This window comes from Pavona decussata, unplaced genomic scaffold (genome assembly GCF_977016875.1).
Source record: "Pavona decussata unplaced genomic scaffold, jaPavDecu1.1 SCAFFOLD_72, whole genome shotgun sequence".
NCBI lineage: Eukaryota > Metazoa > Cnidaria > Anthozoa > Scleractinia > Agariciidae > Pavona > Pavona decussata.
The window spans coordinates 1,508,115-1,530,505 of NW_028145491.1; the positions used below are offsets into that span (position 1 = coordinate 1,508,115).

General features: G+C 39.6%; 1 protein-coding gene and 2 pseudogenes across 1 annotated transcript; all 3 read left to right on the forward strand.

Moving 5' to 3' along the window:
* The first annotated feature begins 6,155 nt into the window (after positions 1-6,155).
* On the forward strand, positions 6,156-6,751 carry LOC146476876 (uncharacterized). Its single transcript, XM_085113842.1, has one exon. The coding sequence runs from the start codon at positions 6,173-6,175 to the stop codon at positions 6,749-6,751; it is 579 nt and encodes a 192-aa protein (XP_084969968.1). The 5' UTR covers positions 6,156-6,172.
* A 9,035-nt stretch (positions 6,752-15,786) lies between these two features.
* Positions 15,787-17,027, forward strand: LOC146476877 (uncharacterized; annotated as a pseudogene).
* A 185-nt stretch (positions 17,028-17,212) lies between these two features.
* LOC146476878 (uncharacterized) lies at positions 17,213-20,034 on the forward strand (annotated as a pseudogene).
* Positions 20,035-22,391: the final 2,357 nt, after the last annotated feature.

A 22,391-nucleotide genomic window follows, 5' to 3' on the forward strand; every position in this document is an offset into this window, starting at 1 on the left:
ACGTTTTATCACTGAACGCCCGCATGGAATCGTTGGGTAATGATGACGTTTCATCACTAACGCCCGCATGGAATCGTTGGGTAATGGTGACGTTTCATTACAGAACGCCCGCAAGTATTTAGTGGGTAATAATTGTGACGTCACAATGACAGGGTTAGCAGTAAATGAAAAATCCCTACGCGTGTTTTGGCTTCTGTCACACGTCAAGCGACTTCAAGCTGCTTACGTTACCTTTGTAACGGTTTACGTTTTCTTGGCTTGTGATAAGTAACATTACTGATACAACGAGAAAAACTTTGAGCGATCGGATTTTGTAACAGGTCGATAAAAACTTTGAGCGATCGGTTCGTGTGTTCCAAGAGCTGGTTGGAGTTAGGTTTGCTGAACGTGTGATATTGAGTGATTCGACATCACTCAAATTACAGTGAATCCAAAGAGCTGGTAATAAGGATCATTGCTCAAAGTGTAATCGCCGCATCCTTTGATGTACAATAATCTGAGTAGTCCAGATCAATGACCACAGATCCTCAACCGCATCATTTAAAAAGAACTCTAGTCACTTTTAACAACTACTTTACAACAATACAAAAACCATTGAGACAACTCCTCCGCACAGTTTTCCAACTTTTTAAAGCTTTTTCACAGCGGGGGCAGCTGTAGTGTCAACTATTACTAGTCGTATAAGTACTTACAGAGAGGAAACGCAGTGCTTACATGCCAGAAAGAATCTCGACTTGGTTGATCTGAGGGCGCAAGGAGTAATCGGGTATTGATGACGTAGCAATAGTGCTCGCCCGCAAGGGATCATTAGGTAATGATGACGTTCGAAGCAGTTTCCCGGATCACGCGTCTTACGTCACAGACCCTGCAGCGTGTACAGTTTGCAAGGTAAAGATGTATTTCTGCCTTTGTTGGGCTTCTCAGCCTTCTGTCTGCTGTCAAACCATACTGGAAAACATGTATGTTACGCCGAAGAACTTCGGCGTCGCGCCAGACGATTTACGCCAACTTCTGGCTTATTTCGCGCAGCTTTTTGGCGAGTCCAATCGTTGGCGTGGCGTAAAGCCGAAACATTTTAAAAATAATATTTCCTGCGGAGATATAATAATAAAAAATAAAAATACATAATCTACATTGTACTTACTGTTTTTTGGTCCCTTCACCCTATTTTGCCGACCGAAAAATAACACAAAGGGAGCCCATAAACACGTCTTGAGTAAAACCGCTGATTTATGACGTCCACGTGGTCCCTTTTTCCCGCTCATGTGACATGTCAGTCTTGTTGGCCGGAGTAGCAAAATGATCAGACAGGTTTGGATCAAGCTTACGTAATGAAACCATTTAAATGCAAAGGCGAGAACCCGTTAAACATACCAGTAATCCCAGTATTCCAGCACCATGTTCAACGAAAATGTTGGATCACACAGTCGGGGCTTGAACATACTTTATCTAACATTTGCCTTAAGAATACATATTTTCAAATGAAATGAGATATTTAGGGTATTCTGGCCTTGAAGAGCTGCAAGTCGCCGAAGTCGGTGAAATTCGGAACAGAAAAATATAAAATTTTTAACGGCGATGCCAAAAATGTCAATGTAGGTCAAGGCTTTTGTTTTATGTGGTGGCTCTGAAAAGAGCCGTTTTGAAATAAAATGGCTCCAAAAAGAACCTTTTTAAACGTTGAGTTTCCTTTTGAGGTGTTCCTCGAGCACGTCGAGGTTGTCAACCATTGCTATAACCTCCGTCCTGAACTTACAGTACATTTGAATCGTATGGAGTAAGTTTCTTTATCGAAGATTGGACTGTTTCTCAAGATGTCCACCAGTTGGTCTCCGAGACCAAATCGCTTTTGCGAAGTTCTCTGGTTCAGCCGTGTTCTTTGAGGGTTTTGATATAGTCGAGACGGTCATCTCGAATACGATTGATTCTACCAAAGATTTCCATGTAGTCCATCTTGAGCGGCTGAACCAGAGAACTTCGCAAAAACGTTTTGATGCGCCAAGTGGCGAGTACGGGGAGCGCCAATTGCTTTCGGCGTCTAAAATATTCCCTCCAATTCGGTGAAGATTGCAACTGAAGAAGAGGTTTGGTACTTCGTGCCTGTTTACAGGTGAAGTAAATTGCGTTTAATCGACTAGATATTTAGGACTCAGTTGAGTTCGTTTCATTACTACCTCAGAATCCGGGATTGAAATAGTCAAGGCCAAAGGTTAGTACTATACATTTAAACTACATACAAACTGTTAATAGATACAGCAGCGAAACGAAGCACAAGACCATCGAACAGCACATAATATCCAGCGCTTTCATGAAATTAAATATTGGAAAGAAGGTTTTAATTGCGAATTTGTGACATATTTTTGTAAGGCAATGGACGATCAGAACGGCGGTGGCGGTACAAAGCACGTGGAGCCGGTGGAGGAAGATTTAGGTAATCAGTGAAGCTGAAACTGAAAGCATAAATATTAAGCAAACTTTAAAATCATTGATCGACGTTACAATTTAATATTCAGTTAAATGCAGAAACGTTTTAACATTTATTGCTCTTTGAAGCCTACTGAACTAACTGTTGCCTACAGTGTACACGGCGATCGATTCGAAACCTCAAAACCTTTTTTCCCTCTCCTTCAGGCATGTGAACTTTTGAAGATTGGCTAGTTAAAATTCCATCCCCTGCACCCCCTTTAAAAGCGTTCGAATGCTAAAGCTTTAATTAATTAAATGGGTATCCTTGTGGTCAATTGCGCCGGGTGAAATAAATAGTATCATCCCCAATGAATACATGTAATATCATGCATACATGTACATATAACACTCATAGAATATTGTTACAAGGGTATATACGAAGGTGTTGTAAGAGTTATTAAAATAAATCTTTACTTGTCGGATAACTATATCTCGTAAAGTTTGTCTGGGTCGACAGAAGAATCAAGAAGTGCACATTTGGTGCTTGCCCCACACCAAAAGCATTGTTTTTTTTTTTTCCTGGAACATCTTGGATATCAGATAAAGAAAGTCCACATAGTTTTGGTATACCAACTTCAAGACAAGATGGGAAAACGCATATTAAAATATCTGCGCAATATGTTATCTGAAAGTTACAATATGCAATATTTAACAGCATTGAAGTTGAAATTAATCTCAAGTCAGTGACATTTACGCAACTGGTAGACTTTCTCAAAGTCCGTTTTAGTAGTTTTGGTAGACAGACTCGCGACTTACATCGCTAGTCTCGCGACTCCGTCGTTCGCTTTCGCGACTTCGTTGTTCGCTCGCATCGCATTCGCAGTCGACTTGTGGCAAGTCTAGGTAACTGGAGATATTCAATGAATACACTTCTCTTTCTTGTTTACCTTTGTTTTCTCTACTTATTTCTTTTTTTTTTTTTCAAGTGAACGCCTAAGCCTTTAGGCTCCACTTTCACAGTACTTTCGTTCATTGTTTTCGCTCCCCTTGAACTTCAAGCCGAGCGAAAGATGCTACTGACACGTGCTCACTGAAAACTACGTTTTCTAAATGATCAAGATCGTGCCACTTATCGTTCTTTCCGTGCCGTATCGTTCTTTTCGTGCATATCAGGCACACTTTTCAAAGTTTACAAAAAGGTCTTGAGCTGTCATTTAAAAATGAATTAGCGAATTTTGGAACTTATTTGTAAAATTGTTGCTGTATATATCGATTTTCCTCTCAATTACAACGATCGGTTCAAGATTGTTCCTTCGTTTCTTCCGAACGAAAGGAACGGTGTGTTGAGCAAACGCATTCTTCCATTCGTGCCCACTTCTTATAAAGGCACGAACGCGTGGCACAGTTCGTATTTGGAGCAGCGCAGAAGTGCGATGGATTACGACTCTAAGGGCGCGGTTTTTTTATTCACAATTCTGGAATGAGAATGGACAGAATGTAAAATGCGCGCGTTTTTCTATTCCGCATACCTATTCCGGAATGGACAGAATGCCATTCCTTCCAGTCTGCTCCCAGGGGCAGAATGAACAGAACGTTGCGAACGAAAATCCAAGATGGCGGACGGCGAGATGAGCGCTGCGGATTCAAATACGTCTCTACCGGAGAAAAAATCAGGTTACACTTTTGGACAAAATTAAACATTGCGTCCAATTTCATTGTACCAAAAGTACGGGGAAAATTGCTGCGCCGGATAACGGCTTTAATGGCAGCCTCTTCGTCGGCCGCCATATTTGTTACGCAATGTTTACTCGGACCGGACCGACGGGGGATTTTTATGCAGACAATCCCAATTTTTTCCTAGCATTCCGTACCAACCATTCTTATTCCAGAATTGTGCATAAAAAAACGCGCCCTAAGATTAACTTTATTCGCGAGGAAAGAATGGAGAACGTGGAATTGTTGAACGATCTCAAACAGCTGCTTGAGACTCTGTGAAATCTTGCAACTGCTCCTTCCGTAGACGAGTTGTCACTGCTTATTGCTGACTACCAAAGTATATGAAACGACGTCATGGTCATGATTGACAGTATAGATGTCCTAGAAGCAAAGCTGAAATTGGCGTCTCAAACATAAACAGCGAATCCTTAAGGCTCTTTTCAGAGCTACAACGGCTCTTTCAAGAGCCACTACAAACACAAAAGTTATGACCAAATTAAATGTATGGAACGATTCATGAGGGTAACGATGGGCATGATCATAATGTGCACGAAATTCACCGAACGTTGAAATATTATTTCAGGGAAGTGCAAGTGACATATTATTCAATCATTTTTTCGCTGACTGGTACATACACCGCAAAAAACTGAATGAATAAACCATACCACAAAAATATTGTGAATTCTGCAGGACAGCTAAATATTTCAAGTTGTGAATTTGATATCACTTCTCGTGCATTGGCACAAACAACTTTGCACGTTTTTCGTATCACATGTCGTGCACTGGCACTTTGATGTGCACTAGCTACAACCCTGAACAAACAGTAGTTTAGAAAAAAACAAAAACTCCATATAACGGGAACTGTAGAAGTAATTATTACGATTAAAATCATTGCGTCGACGAAGGAGACGCTTCCTAATCGAGTCGTCCCAATACTGTCCATCATGCCCAGCGCGCGTGTTTTACCTTAGCGCAAAAAATCGAGAAAATATGTCGGTGCAAAATCGCACCGTCACAATAGCATAATGAATATGACAGTCCATCATGCCCAGCGCGTTTCGTACCCAGTGCCTACCGCTTTAAATGTTCAGCGGCAGCAGCCTACCGCTGTAAATGTTCCTAAGCGCGAGTGATCGAGAAAAGAGGTTGTATATCGGATGGGATTGATATAAAAATAGATATTAATAATGTTTTGAAAAAACACACCCACACGCGCGCACGTTTCGGGTATATAACCCTTGCTCAGTGTGGAGAAAACCGCTTTTTGTACTAAGAATCTACCTCTGTGCACATGCATGTTACTAAGCGCGAGAAATCGAGAAAAGGTTGTATATCGGATATGATTGATATAAAAATAAATATCAAAAAGTGCAAAAATGGTTTAAAAAAACACAGACGTTTCTTCGGTGTGGTCATGTCATGCATCTCCGAAGAACTTTTCTTTCACCGTTCATTATAAAAATGTCACAATAGCATCTTAACGTCCCGCGTGCGTTTCATCCCGTTCCTCGTGGTCGCTACGAAAAGTACAAGACAAGGTAAGATCCTTTTCTTTCTGAAATATTTCGTAGATTAATCCTAGGCCTTATCTTTTCTAAATATTTCGTAGATCAAAGTCTGATCAGGAAAGTATTGACTATTCTTGGAGCTTTGGCGATTCCTGGAGTTTTTGGCGACACCTGATGTATATTCTATCAAATGATACGAGTTATCTTGGTTCTAAAACAAATGAAATGAGTCAATCAAATGAGACGAGTCGTTGTACTCGATGGCCATTGTGCACAATGACCCATTGTGGTCACGTACCAGTTAAACGGAGTCATTGCACCCGCAATCTGACCCATCGGTATACTCGGTGGCGATTGCGCCAAACAAATGCTGTTGTACCACACACAGTGACACTCATCGTTGAACCAGAAAACGGAGCTTCATCCGGAAGCCGAATGACTTGCAGTACACATGATCAGGCTTTGACCAGAAGATTTCTTCAGAATCGTGAATTTAAGGTGACTGAACACAGTTTGGTGCGCGGTCAGCGGCAATTCGCGTGATGGCGCGGGTTTTGATCAGACAGACAAATATGGCGGCGAAAAAATTTTTTGCCTGTTTTTGTCGGCTTTTGAAACGCGCTCCTCAAACCACGAAATGGAAAAAGGAGTCACTCAAATTGCGTTCAACTGTGTTGACTTTTGAAAAAAATGTGTTGCAATCAGCTTGCACAACTACAATGCACCAAAAAAGTTCGGAGTCGAGTCGTAACGATAGCGTGACTAAATGTTGCCAAGAGGAGAGCGGCAATAATTATTTTCTTTTCAGTCTTCCACTAAGTATCCTGCTTTCGATGTTGCTTTCAAGAAGAACCGCGAATTGTGGAAAAAATGACGAGAACAGCCAGCAAACCCCTCAGAAAAAATACCCATTTTATTTTTCGCGCACCGAGAAAGCCGCGAAGCGAAAGACAATGACCGAAGCAGCCAGGGCTGAACTTTGTAAACGCCGCTTATTTCCTCCAACCGAAAACAAGGAGAACAACAACACATCGGTGGAAGCACGCATTCTTCGCAAAAACAGCCACGACCCAAAGACTGCTAGTGGAGAAATGGTGAGTGCAAACTGGGGAAATTGGTAAATTATTTACATTCCTTCTTGGGTTACGTATACAGCTATTTCAATAAACGTTGTCGGTTCAAAGCATGAAGCTAAAAGACAAGACCGAAAGTTTACGTGGGATTTTTATGAATAAATTCATCAAGTTCTGTCATGCCTGGAGAAAACAATAGGTTGTAATTAGCAGTACAATGACTTGCACGTGCAGGGATGATTTTGATGACACTATTCATAAAAAATAATCCCACAAAACATTGCGGTCTTGTCTTTTAGCTTGATTTTAATCCGACAACGTTAACTGAAATAACTGTAAATAAACACTTCAAAGAGATCATATACTTTTGTTTATTTGAACAGTTTCCTGATTCAGCCAGTGACAACAAGTCCGCAGAACTGTCTGGATACAGAATTATTGATCTTGGTTTTTTTCAACAATCTTTAAAATCATGCCAGCACTGCAAATCTGGTAAAATGTGCTTACATGCTTTAGACAGTAATTTAATTGTCCAAAGCAAACTTTCTAAAAAAATGTTTTGAAATAGGTGAATAACTTAAATTTCGATCCTATCCATTTCTCCTAGGGCCCCTTTCTATTACTGATGCAGTGACAGAAATAAAGAAAGGATGTGCAAGCTTTATTTCTGTCGCATGCCATAAATGTGGCAAAACAAACGAAATTCCTACTTCCAGACAGCACCACACTGGCAGAAGAGGTCCTGGAGCTTATGACATAAACACACGAGTCGCTCTTGGTGCCATTGATAGTGGTATAGGATATACACACGTTAACAGCTTTTTCACTACATTAAATGTCCCCACAATAAATCAAAGCGCATACAAGCGACGCGAGAGGGAAATTGGCCTTGCTGTTGAAAAGGTTGCAGCTAATTCTTGCAGAATGGCTTTGCAAGATGAAATCGATATTGAAAAATCTCATGGGAAGACCCCTGACCTGGACGGCTTGTTACCTCTCTCTATTTCATATGATATGCAATGGTTAAAACGTGGGAGGGCTAATGATTCGCTGACAGGGCACCAGTGGAGTAATCATGGGCTCAAAAACCAAAAAAGTCCTTGACTACTCTTGTGCAAATAAATTATGTCGTATCTGTGAAACTGCTCGGTCAAAAGGTAAAGAGCCTGCTCATCATGACTGCCGACAAAATCACAAAGGTTCGTCAAAATCAATGGAACCTGAAGTAGGAGTTAGACTATTTAAAGATGCTCCTAATCATGGTGTAAAGTACTCTGTTTTCATTGGAGATGATGACAGTTCCACAATTGCTAAGATTCATGAAGAAGTGGCATACAGTGTAGAAAAATGGTCTGACAGCAGTCATGCAACAAGAACACTTGTCAGTCACCTCCACAAGATCAGGTCCGAGAAAAGCAATTCCCCTGGCGAATCTGTCCTGTCACAGAAAGTTATTGATTATTTTCAGAAATGCTTTAGCTACTGTTTAAACCAAAACAAAGGGGATCCAGAAAAAATGAGAACATCACTTATTGCTCTTGTGCCCCATGCATTTGGTGACCACAAAAAATGTGAGGAAAGCAAATTGAACTGGTGCAAGTGGCTTCAAAATCCTGACACCTTTACCCACAATGATCTCCCTAATGGCAATGATTTGAGGGGAGAAAGTCTGAAGGAGAATTTAACTAAATTGTTTCAAGTATACTCGAGTGACACTGTTATTCACAAACTTGTGGAAAATGCCTCCTCACAGAGTAATGAAAGCTTACACAGCACAGTAGGTTCTAAAGTTCCTAAAATAAGGTTTTATGGAGGAAGCGAAAGTGCAGATCAAAGAATTGCTGCCGCTGTTGCTCAGACAAACCTTGGTAAACAATACCTGCTAGACACTTTACACTGTGTTGATATAGAACCTGGCCAAATTACTGAACAAAAAATAGCACTAATTGACTATGAGAGAGAGGCCGAACAAAAACGGAAGTCAAGAATTGAATTCAAGAAACAACGTAGGCTGAATTATTTGAAAAGGAAATCGAGAAACAAATCTCAATCAAATCGAGAGGGAATCAGCTACGCAAGTGGCATTGCTCTGACTCTTGACCCTGAGCTGTTACAAAAAGCAATTGTCAACCAACAAGAATTGAAAGAATTCGAAAAATTTGTTCCTACCTTCAGCGAACGACCTCCAAAGAAGTACATCACCTGTCCTGTCGATGAACGTAGTGCTAGTGGTTTTGGTTTTGTAATATTTGACACTGAAACAAGCTGTGCAGGCAAGCAAGCTGAAATAATTCAATTGGCAGCCGAGACAAAACAAGGAGCATCGTTTTCTAGATTTACTACACTGACAAAAGAAATTTCTCCGTATGCTTCTCGGGTAAACAAATTCAAAACAACATGGGTTGGTGGGAAGAAGATTCTGTATCGTGGAGGCAACCCTTTGCAAACAATTCCTTTACTAGAATGTCTTCGATTATTTGTTGATTTCCTTGAGGATTCAAAGCGTTCCAATCCTTGTGACAAAATTGTACTTGTTGGCCATAACTCTGCTTCTTTCGATACCCATATCCTCCTGAGAGCACTCCAAGATAACTCGCCAGAGCTTCTTCAGAAGATGAATGAGTTAGATGTTCACTTTGCTGACAGTCTAGTCTTGTTCCGCAACTTGATCAAAGACAAACACGAGGCGCTCAAACAAGGCGACGGCTCATTCGTGAAAATTAATCAGGGATCACTTTACAAACACCTTTTTGGCACTGATTTTCAATGTCACGATGCACTTGAGGATGTAAAATCGCTTAATAAAATCCTCTTCAAGTCCTCCTTGTACTTATCCCCTTCTACAATTGTCAACAAAAGCGGTACAACGGAACTAAACTCAGCCATCGAAGAAATGAATTACCTCGATAAAAGTCATGCTCTCTGGAAGTCCTTTGACGGCGTAATCAGCGATTCCTCACAAGGCGGGGTAATGAAGTCCATTGCTAAAAAGCTTGCAGATTCCGGTATCGGCTATCATCACGTGAAGCAACTTTTTGAAGCACAAGGAGAACAAGGGCTTCTCGCCATTTTGGCAAATCCGCCAACAAACAGTCGAACTCGTTGCGTTCGTGGAACTGCAGACCCTTTGACATTACACTTAATTTTAAGTCATTTTAAAGGAATTCAGAGTTAATTTTCATTTACATTGTATTGTGTCCTCTTTGTGGAGCGTATCTTTGGCAGCAAAAAAGATTCCATTCGCCGATGAACACATCCCGAATTTCCGAGAAATTATCTCGTCTTGCGCATGCGTACTAACAAAGGCATGTGAGAATGCTCTATTCTTTGACCTTTCAAGACGACGTACACAAAGGAGAATTTCTCCAAAATCCACTCATTAGAATTTTATGACATTTTGGCAGAATTATTATTTTCACCGCATTTCAAATAATGAGAACTCTAATACAGAAGTTGAACAAAGGAATTCTGAGAAACAAGCAATATTCCGTGGGCAGCTTTATTCTTAAATTTTTACAAAACCGTTTGTTAAAATTTGTTCATCTTAATTTCAAACAATAATAACTATTTATTGAAAGCTGTGTGCAGGTTCAGGACAAAATCTAGTGACTGGATTTTATGAAAGCCTCATAAAAGTGAAATTTTAGGGTTGTTTTCAATCATCTGCGTCGCCATGGAAACAGTTGAAGGTACCAATGTTATTCATTAATAAACATCTTCCATCACTATACTTTGTTTTTTGCCAATTTTCAGCTTCTTAGCTGCAATATTTCTCACATAACACCTTGACGAGTAACACATACTCAAAACCTATCAAAACTGTGTTCAGTCACCTTAACCATTTAGTTTTAAAGGGAGGTATGTCTCCTGACACTGCTGTTAGTAATCAGTCTCCATGGGATTGTTTAACGGAGAGGCTTGCTCAAATAGGATCATAACCACATGATGTTGGTGGATCTGGTGATTGTTTTTTTAAGTCAGTTTCACATCAACTCTATGGAATTGCAGCTTTGCACTTTGAAATTCGTATGGCTGGAATTAAGCATTTAAACAGTTTTCCGGAATTGTACATTGAAAGTATTTCAAATGATCTCTGGGCCGCCTATATTCAGCAAATGTCACAACCAGGCACGTGGTGTGATAATGTTATCATGTATGCATTTTCAAAGGAAAATGACATGATACCATCAGTTGTACCTTCTCAACTTCAGGGTTTAACCAAAGTAGAAGAAGTGCTAATTGCACGTGCACTTCCAATTATGCGAGTGTACATAAAGCCTGGGGGGCAACGTGGCTATTCGGGGCACTGTATCAATCTGCCTCAAAATGTAGAGCAACTGGCACATTCTTTACCAAGACATGTCAAAGATGTATCTGTAATCGTACAGGTAAAAGTTACCTAATTGATGCATTACGAAACCTCCTTCAACAGAAGTGTGCAGCAACTGCAACAACTGGAAAAGCTTCATTTCACATAAATGGACGTACTATTCATTCACCACTTAGACTTCCTTTCGGGTCAAAATGGAAAAGTGACTTACAGGGGCAAAATCTTATCAGATTGCAAAACACCTTGAAAGATATCAAGTACATTATCATTGATGAATACTCTATGCTTGGGCAAACACTGTTTGGTTGGATTGATAAACGTTGCAGACAAGCAACAGGCAAAACTGGTGAAGTGTTTGGTGGTATATCCATCATATTAGTTCGTGATCCCGGTCAATTACCACCTGTAGCTAATAAGCCCCTCTATCATTCGAAACCATCAAGTGCAATAGTATTCAATGAGCCCTTTAACAAGCTTATGGAAATATGTCATATAAACCCGTCAATTACGACAGATGTTGAAATTCTAGAAAACCTTGGAACTAGAAATGGTAAAACTATCATATGACACTCAGAACAATAAACTTATCAATATTGAGGTTATTCACATTTAATTGACTTTCTGTTCTCTTGAGAATAAAGTATTTCAAACCTGATATTTCCAGCATTCTGACTAATAATCACAGTCACAGTACCTTTTTTACATTTGATTTAGCTCATCACATTCAATTTGAAGAAGTTTTCTAAAATCGTAATCACCAAGGTCTGATTTGATAAGAGTTGTGTTAAACATACAAATAAAGAAACAAAAAATGCACGCTTGTATGACTAATAAACTGCACTGGAAAAATAAAGAAGTAACTGGAACGTCAGTACTCCCCCCCCCCCCCCCCCCCTTCTGCATCCTTGGTAGGATGCCCTGTAAACACTTGGGACTGGTTGCATAAAACGTTTCTAAGATAGCACGACTGATAACAATTGTTCCCAGACAATAACGTAATGTTTTGCAACCATACTTAAAGGTTCCTGTAATCTTAACATGCAACCCAGTTAGGTGCCTAAGGGCCTAAGTCGACGCACTATAATCTTTGATTACTACTAGTAATTAGAACTGTCCGAGGTTTGGTAGCACAAAATAACTTCGTGCGCGCAGTCCACTTTAAACCATGGATTCATGGCCAAACTGAGCGGATGGCGTTCGTTTGCACAGTAACTTTGTGCGCTTGGTACAATTAATTTTTTCAGTTAACCAACCGACTGTATTCCCAAATAAACTCAGTAATGGATAAACCATCTTTTCTCAAAATCAAAAGCGTAAAGGACGAATTATATGGTTTTCAAATGACTGTGTAAGTCTCTCTAAAATTTAGTTTCTGGCTTTGCTCATTGCACGCATTGCACGCCAGCTTCCGAATAACGGGCTAATGCACGTAAACCATGCATTGACCGGCCTTAAAAAAAGCATCATTCGTACTTTTAGCCATTTGCGTTCTTTTATCATCGGTACTTTGTTTGTTTGATGAATGCTTTCAAGAAGATGTTATTTTTCTGCTTAACTTATTTGAACATTCGTTTAGGGACAAAGAATTAAGATGGATACAAATGAACCGTCGTCCAAGGAAGCCGAGCGTCTAAAAAAGTGGTGCGAGAAGAAAAAACAAACAAACCGAGACAATGTTAAGGCTCACTATGAAAAAAAAACAAAGCGAAAGTACTATCAACACGAAAGCGGAAGCGCTTGGCAGCAAAAACAGTGGGAAGCTGTTCAACCCAAATCGTTACGGTTCCTTCGACAGAATCTTTCTTCCCGTCACAAATGGCGAAAAAGCGGGCGCTTGATCAGGCAAGAAAAGCATTGCCAGAGTCTCCTAGAAGACACGTTGAAGTGGAGTGCTTACAGCTTTACTGGACAGCCCAACCACGAAGAAAGTTGTTTCTAGTTCAGCAGTCCTAAACTCACCAGAACAACAAGACGAGGTTAGGCTGGCTAAAGCGATCATCCAAGATGTATCTTCCATGGTAAAGGAGACCAAAAACAAACGTTCCGATGGGGCAAGGACCACCATACGTGTGGGACTTTCTGTGCTGTGTGGGCCCCATGTTTCTCAGGGAAACATGAGAAAAAGCCTAGCTCAAGCTCTGAACATAAATCGTCGAAGAATCGCCATGAGCGTGGGGCAGGAAACAACTGCACTATGTAATAAAGACGCACTATGGGCACTGACAAAGAGATGAACTCCTTCGGATGCAATACTGGATGAACACAAGAAAGTAGCGCAGAATTTTTGGAGAAGCCCAGGCCTTTCTCCTACCACAGGCAACAAGAAAGATGTGGTGAGGGAGCGCACTGGTCCAAAGCAGTACGTCGTCCATGAAAAGCAAGTCTTAGAGAAAACACAAACTGAGGTATGTCACACAGAGATATTTTTAAGAAGGTCATAACAAATTTACATCTTCAAGTCCCAGTTATTAACATGCACCCTTTTACCTCGTATATTTAACAATTAGATTATGAGCTCGATATTTCTATCGCGTGATAGTTGATGAGAGCGAAGCCCGAATCAACTATTGTGCATAGAAATTCAGAGCGAATAATCTAATTGTTTTAATATAAATCTCGATTAACTCCAAAAACTGAAAAGTTTCACTTTAATACATTGTTATTGTGAAGGTTTAATAATATGCAGGCGACAATTTCTGCATTTTGATTGGCTAAGAACATGTCAATTTATGTCAAACAGAGTGCAGAAATGATTGACAGTCTAGAGGTGAAAGCCGTCTCGAGTCACTGCTGAGAAAATGGCCGGAAAAAAGTAAACAAAATTCACATGACACAACCGATAATATTCAAAATTCTCCTCAAAAATATAATATACGAAAGCACTGCAACATTTTCTAACTGCCGATAATGTTTCAAAGATTCGGAAGCAACACAGTGACCACAAACAAGGACAAATAAAACATAAACAGGCAGCCACGGCAAGTTACGCGACGAGTCGTAATCTGCATGGAATTCTGGAACTCTGTCTGGTCGCTTTTCAAGAAAATTCGCGCCAAAGTCGTGCACGTTTATCTCCGTCGAGTGCTCGCCGAGAGAAGTCTCAAACTTTCACAATGTTTGACACCATTTTAACTTGAATACAGACCTGTGAGACATCATACTGTTTGTGTAACCAAATGAGGGATTTTATGTGCAAGTCTGTGCTTCTATGTGAGTATACTTTCTTCACTGGATGTAACACACTGAGGTTAGACTGAGAATTGTTTATTTCTGGCTGCATGTTATTTTATTTAATAGACCCAAGTAACTAAGCTACATTGTAGTTTAAGCTTATCTTTTTTCACAACTCTTCGGAACTTAAGCACTTTCTACTTCAGAGAATAGGCTTTAAAAGAGTTCGTTTTTCTACATTTAAGCAGGGCTGAAAAACGTATTTGGCTACGTCACTGGCGTGCGGCCAGCCACGCGGGGTTCAAAAATACCTCAAGTGCCTCTAAAATTCGCGCGAAATAAAACTTTGGGATTTAAACTCAAAACATATTGCCGTAATTGGAAACATATTCAATAATTTTGTGTTTTCAAGGAGGAAACTCTTTTTATAAGAAAACTAGGGGGTGTACAAAGTTTTTGAAAGTTGTATTCATTGAGAAAACCGGTCTCGAGCTCATACGTATGCGTGAAACTTATAGTTTTATCGCGAGTGTCGCGAAAAGCCGGCGATGTTTACATCACTGTGTTGGCTTCTTCTCACTCTGTTGGTCTTTTCTTTGGCTGCCAACGACTGCTGGTTTAGAAAGAAAACCAGAGGGTCAAAAGATGTCTGTTATAGAGCTGCCCGGCCCATTTCTACTAATTTGGCCCGAATTGCGGGGGTGGCGGCAGGAAATGCAAATGTATGTTTGAAACACCAGAGAGAGCTTGATAAAAGCGACGAGCGGTGCTTATCAGTCCTGTCAACCACACACTCCAAAAAGCTCATGGCTATACTACGCAGGGTTTACAACTTCCAGGATGAACGTGGAAAAGACGTCCTCGATTACCGTCCTGGCAGCAACTGGTGTAATGCATGCCGTGCGTGTTATTACAAAGAACACCAAAACAACAAAAAGGTACATTTCTTGACTTTTATTGATGTAATAGATCAAACACAAGGAAGAGTGTTTCCTCCGATTTCCAAACACCGAGAAGTAGGTGGGAAAAACGAGGCGCAGCCGAGTTTTTTTAACCAACTTCGAGGTGTTTGGTAATAGGAGGAAACACTCTTTCGAGTGTTTGATATAGCTTCTCAAACTGTTGATAATTCTTGGAGAAATTCGAAGCAAAAGTTCACAAAATTTTATGATAATTAAGATCACATTTCCAAACCTCCTTCACGGTAGTGATTTCCTTTGTTTTCTCTTCATGAATTTTATTGCATGACCCAGAAATGAATGCAAGTTAAACACTATTCACTTCTGTCATACATACCAAAGAGGCATGCACCAGAAAAGTAAACAATAATTCTGAAAACAACACTTTAATTGTTTCAAACATTATTGTTGCAGAAAAGTGATACAGAGAGACTCAAAAATATTTATATAGTAACTTAAATAAGTACAAAAGTCATACATTTTTCCTTCAATAACTGACTTATTTCTGTACTACTTTTCTCTCCTCACAGTTGGCATGTTTTATGGTTCCCATGCTTGATGACTTCCACAACATACATACACGGCACACACCTGCAAACCTATTAACAAACAATGTTGTCCACATGGCATCATGTTTAGTAGACATACACCCCACAATCACAGCAGTCCCTCCAGCGCAGACACTACACAGACGAGTAACAGTGAATGTTGATGGCCACGAATACGTCTGCCTTGGTGGAATCAAGGTCAGTTTAATCCAACATACAATGACCACCACTTTAGCACACATGCAACACCAGTTTTTGGACCAATTACCAACATACCTGCAGAATATTGACCCAGGAAGACTACAGGCAGCACTACGGGAACTAAGGTTAATATATTTTACAGTTACCCATTATCAGAAACAAAATCAAATTTGTTGCACAACAAACCTTTTTTGAGATGTTGCCAATTGACAAAATGATGAAAATATTAAGACAGCCTACATGACACCACAGTCACCCACACACCAAAGCAATGTCACAGAATTGAAAGGGATTTAGACAGATTTAAACCCCCACAACTCCTCTCTTTCACTAACGACTGATTTAAACTGGCAGTTGACTGTAGTGTTTTCCCAGTATTTCTGTAGTGCTGCCCTGCATCTCTTAGGTTTACACATACCTATTTGATTTGCTATTCAGAGTGTACTCAGATCCATCAACACAAGACCTTGAGACACTAGAAACATGTTTGCTGATCGACGAATTTCAACAGGACTTGAAAAGCATGGACAACTACAAAACGGCCCTAGCACATGTGCTAAACAAATGTCCACAACTACGGGATTACGCCCAGAAATTCATCCTGCCACTACCTGCGGACTGGCCTGGCTGGTACTATCCCAAAAAGTTTATAGCCAATGGGTGGAACGCAAGCATCAGCATTGTACCAGAACAAGGGCCATTTCATGTGTGTCTCAATGCATATGAAGATGTTGTCCACCACTTCAATTTTTTTTTTGACTAACTATATTCAAGTGTCTTTGGTGGGATTTTGGCAACAAAGCCAAAACCCTTTAGAGCATCACTGTGTCACTGCGGCATTACTCGGTTGGCAACTGATACGATCGAAAGTACTAGAAAAGTTTTCCACGTGCAAACAACATGAGTTTGTTACAGCACTGCACCTGCTTGAACATGTTGTCCCCCTGGTGTTTTACCAGTATAACATTTTTAGAACTGGAAACCTGAAACTATATGAGAAAGTAATGGCTGAAATGGCCATTATTTTTATATGCTGGAGAAGGCGCCATTACGATAAATCTACCTTGTCTTTCCTTAGCAACTGTGTGCACCAGTGTAATCACCTTCCAGAATAGTGGTCCAAAAAGACCAGTATTCTGAAGGTGATTACCGGAAAAAAAAAAGGAAGTGTGGCACTCTGTGTTACGGCGCAACACAAAAAAATATGAAACAGCTCAGGAGATTGAAGAGACAGCAAAGTCAATCGCGTCATCAGGATTTCTGAGTGATTTTATCGCGCCATTTGTCCCACTCTACCACCATGGCCAAAGTGAACCAAACGTGTGGCTTATCGCAGGGCAGACAGGAGAGTTTTTACTGGATCTGTTTTGCAGTATTTCACAGAACTGTGACAAATCATACCAGGTAACATCCCTGAAAGAAAACAAGTTAAATTTTTTAACTACTGATAACCTGCATAGCAATTCCCAACTAAAGAGATCAGCATAATCTTAACCCCGGGCCCATTTAAAAGATGCACTTGTATTGACAGCAAAGTTTGTCAACTGGACAGTGAGGATGCAAACAGAAAGAGTAAAATATACAACAGGATTTTAATTTACACTAAACACACTTACACTACAATGCACTTATCACAAAAGATTTTCACTCATACACGACAATGTACTTATGGGATATTACATTGTACATCGTGTGAGTACAAAAAACAAACAGTCTAACTGCAATAAACATAAAAACAACACAACACCATTTTATTTTCCACACCAGCTGACAGTTTTTTATTGTTGTTTTTAACATCAGGTTGATCGCCAATTTTCAAACAATGGACGGCCAAAAGGGAAGCCAAGCTACTATCTTTCGACGTTTGAAACCACAGTTGATTCTAAATGTTTCTCTTTAAAGGGACAAAGTCACCTTTGTGACCGCGCTGACCTGGACACTAGTTTTGTCAATTTTGAAAAACGTCCACCGTAACCCGAAATCAAAAGCACACGTCGAATACATCTAAAAATCCGCTTCAATCTTCCCAGTGTTTTATTAGATTTTCAATCTTTTGCTAGAAACCTGTTTCTGATTATGCTTTTGCTCATCGTATGGTATTATTTTATCATATTTGGTATGGATCGCGTCTCCAACGGAACATGAAAAGAAGAGGTGGGAAACCTGAAGGCGCCGGGCGGAAGAAATCGCCTGCGTTGACCAATATAACGAGAGAAATCAATCAAAAACACTGGAGAACAAATCCCCATTATATATATTTGGAAAATCGCATTTTCTCAACCTGGCGAAAGCTTCGTCTGGAGGGAATCTTGGTAACCGATTCGAACTTCGCGTCATAGCTGCTTGGTTTGGAGCTCCGGGATGATGCGAAGACAAGCTTCGGTACACAGTCGATTATCTCCTCCACAAGGAAAACCTCTATTAGGACCTTGTTTTCTACGGGTCGAGCAAGCGTTCTTGTAATGACATGGGTTTGGTTCCTAAATTTAGATAATAGAGAAGTTGTAGAAACGAAATTATAATAAACGCAAAATATATCATAGAAAGCAGAAATAAAGCTTACCGGTAGTTTCTCTACAAAGTCGTTTTGCTACACTGCAGTTCAGGCGATTCGCTAATATTTGAACTCAATTTGCTTCTCATGCAAATTCTGTGAAACGTAGAAACAGCTAAGATAATTTCTCGCACGACCGGATACCGAAATAAACAATTAAATGATTCTTCGACTTCAGACGTATTCGTTGACGTTTGGCTTTCCCTGGACAAGTCCATCAGTAAATTTTCCATGGTATCAAGAAAATGAGTGTTCTAATATGATATTACTGGTCTATAATCACTATAATAATTTTGACTGGCAAACACTTCGACTCGACAAGGTTTGTTTAGATTTTTCAAAGGATGCGCTTCTCAGCGCGAGACTTGCGGATGAAGTGTGATATGCAAATCAGCTAAGAAATGGTATCTAATGCGCATGTGCACCAGGTGACTGTGTCCCTTTAAGTTACAACTTAGATGACCTTGAACCTGGACTGGAACCAGACCCACTTGTCTACTGTGACTTGCCAACATGTAAAGAGAGAGATAATAACACTGTCACTAGACTTGCCTGTTTCCACTGTTTCCACCAAACTTGCTTGCCTTCAAATCACTGTTGTCCAATCTGTCTGGATCCACTAAAGAAGAAAGTAGAAAAGTTAGCAAACACTTTTAACACTAGACTATTGTCCTCTAAACAGTCTGACGATCCTGAACAAAATTGCAATGATCTTCAAGATGAAGATGAATGTGACGGCACACCTGACACCAGCATGAATACCACTGATGCTGAACTGTTTTATACAGCGACAGAGTGGTCTCAAAAAGTTGATGGCATCCTAAACGCATATGCAGCAATTCGTCTTCCATCTCGAGTGAATCATTCCATCAACGATGAGTCAAGTTCAACTCCTGACGCCTCACCTAGCTCTGTCAACTCTGCACATGTTCTGACACCCATTATAATCCCACCAAATCATCATAGCAACATCACTTTCTGGTCCTTTCCAGGCAACATCTCCCAGTCAACAATTCTAGGTCGGCTGGGAAGCAATGCTTGCACTTTTATTTAGCAAACTGTTTTTTTCATCCAATGTTGATTAACCAACGATAACTTTGCCACTTAGTCAAACATGGGTGTACCAGTTAGTTCTTCAAGGAATTCTGGTTGGAAACAGAATCTATGATTCAGTCACTGGTACACAAATCCCTGGAACATTTGGGGTCCGACAAGCAATACAAACATCTGGGGCATTACGAAATGTCATTGGCAACATTACTGTTGGACCTGAGCTACCAGTAAGCGTAATCCCGGAGGCAAGTTCTGCAGCCAATTTGCTCTTTCACTGGAGAAGTGCTTTAACACAGGGACAAACAACCTCTATTTTTATATTAGGCTGCAACACTGTTGTGTTCATCTCTATGTCAAATGGTATTTTTCTATTTGACAGTCATTTGCATGGGAACCAAGGTGCTCATGTTGCCTTTGCTGAATGGCAGCACTCATTTGAACTACTTTCTTGGTTCAAGAGTGTCAACAATTTTCAGTATGTTCTTGGAACAGTAACAAATGTAAAATTCCACTAGGGTAACTAAATAACTTGCAGATTATGAAAAGAAACTGCATCTAATACCCTGCGGCAGCCATGCTAAAGAAAGCATATTACTTTGTATATTACGTTAATGCCGTGAAACTTTAAGAGTATATTTTCCAGTTAACAGTACGTCATAGTTAAGGCATTCGGGAAATATTTTAGTAATAATTAGTAATCTTGGAGAAGTTTCATTCACAAACTGACCGCAACGAACACATGCCATGTGCTTCATATTTCAACCACACTGAATCATTTGAAGTTACCTGTGAATTTATCTCTTGTTCGGGAGCCAAACATTTTGTTTAGCAGGCATGTTATCAAACATTATTTAACGAATAAATTGTCCATTTAAATGACTATTAAGAATAAACAACACATTGTAAATAAAATAAGGTTTGATGCTGTACTCACCGTCGACATGTTCTCCTGTCAAAGCCCTGCACAGCTAAGGCAATTTCCCTCGGGTTTACTTTGAGTATCGCTAAATTATATAACACAATAAGTAGGCAAGATGTGGAATGCAAGACAGCCTTTATTAATAATTAACTAATTAATTCTTTCTTCCTTAAATAGGTACAACAAGTAATTCAAACAAAAATATAATATAAAAACTACACCACAAACTACTAAAACAGAGAAAAATTATGAACAATGATAAAATAACAAAACCCGGCTGTCGTGTATAAAAGTGATAAAACTACTCCCGGGGGGGATGGGAGGGAAATCAAACGAGTTGCTAAAGTTGCCAATGTTGCTAGCTCTATGAACTGATGTTGAAATGCAATCAAGCACGTGTGGTTCGAGACTAAACTACAGAAGTATATGTTATATTACTAGCTACAGTAAAATCACAGCACTGTACTCAAGTAAGTACTTCTGGCCAATCAAATCTATACTTAGGTTCAAGATGTTGCAAGACAAACGAAGCTGATGCCACATCCTCATGTGCAAAAATTACAATCATGCTGTACAATTCCTGCACCACACATCAAGGCCATAGTTTACAATTTAGAACAGCATCAGTCTAGCAATGTCAGACCGATGCCTACCGTAAATATTCCGCATAAAAACGTCCAAAATGTTCGGAGAAAGGTATATCCTTGTTTAAATCACTTCCAGATCGATCTTTCACTTCAGTTCCTCGAATAAACAAGCAAATGATACAGGCACAAAACCAACTTCGCATGGCGCCAAATTAATGATAATTAATGACGTGTACAAAAAATTTCGTTACCGAGACCCCAACTCTCACTAAACAGAGAAAGCGGTTGGGCTCGACTGTATTTCTTCAAAACGTTTGAAAGTTGCAGCACCTGATCTCGCAGAATCTCTCTCCAAATCTTTAAAAAATCTGTGTTAGCTGGTACTTTAACATCGGAGTAGACAATTGTAGAAAATTTTCCCTGTACATAAGAAGGATAATAAGACTGGTCAAAATAACTACCGACCCATTTCAATTAAAGAAACGTGACAGGTTAGATCTGAGCAAATAAAGATTTTTTCAGTTTCATTTCTAAAATGTGTTTGCTACACATGACAGGTACACCTATTTATAAATAGAAACAACAACAGGCCTTATACAGTCAAGGTGTTAAAAACCAACTGCTGGAAGAAAATAGCAGCAAACGAGATACAAGTACTTGAAATTGCCCCCCCAAAATTTTCGTTACCAAGTTGTGTTGCACTTTTGCCTTGAGGTAATGTAGACGTAATTAGTTTCAATGGTAAAGATAAAAGTCGCATTTTTTTATAGCGCCGACATTTAACTTCATTTTGCATTTCAGATCTTTAACTGATGTATAATTTTTTCAATGATTTACTGATTTTAAAAACCATCAAAAGATAGTCTTATACTGAAGTTCAGTTGTATACTTACAGTGTGTTCATTTCACACACCCAAAGGTTTCTGATCACGACTTTTGCCAGAGTATTACTGGCAATCATTTAGCTTTAGTAGTAAAATTAAAACTAATGCCCAATGACGCTTCGATGTTAGTTCTATCATTATCAAGGCAAAGTAGCTGTTGCTTTGTAGTTTAAATATATATGAGTGGAAACAATGAATACGATAAACAGTTTGTTGTTGTTGTTTTTTTTTTTTGCTTTAAAATTGTTGTATCTGTAAATTCACAACAATAAATCCTCTGATTTTAAGGAGGCTTAAATTATAATGTTGAAAACTACTTAAGAACATTTTGCGTACCGGAACATCCACACGAATAGAGGTTTTTCTTTTCTATACTCGCATCTTTCTTTTAGCTTCAAAAAGCGTCACTGAACTAAGAAAACACCGGATTTTTATGATATTTTCCTAAAACATTGTTGGTTTAGAATGTAAGATTGAAGGAA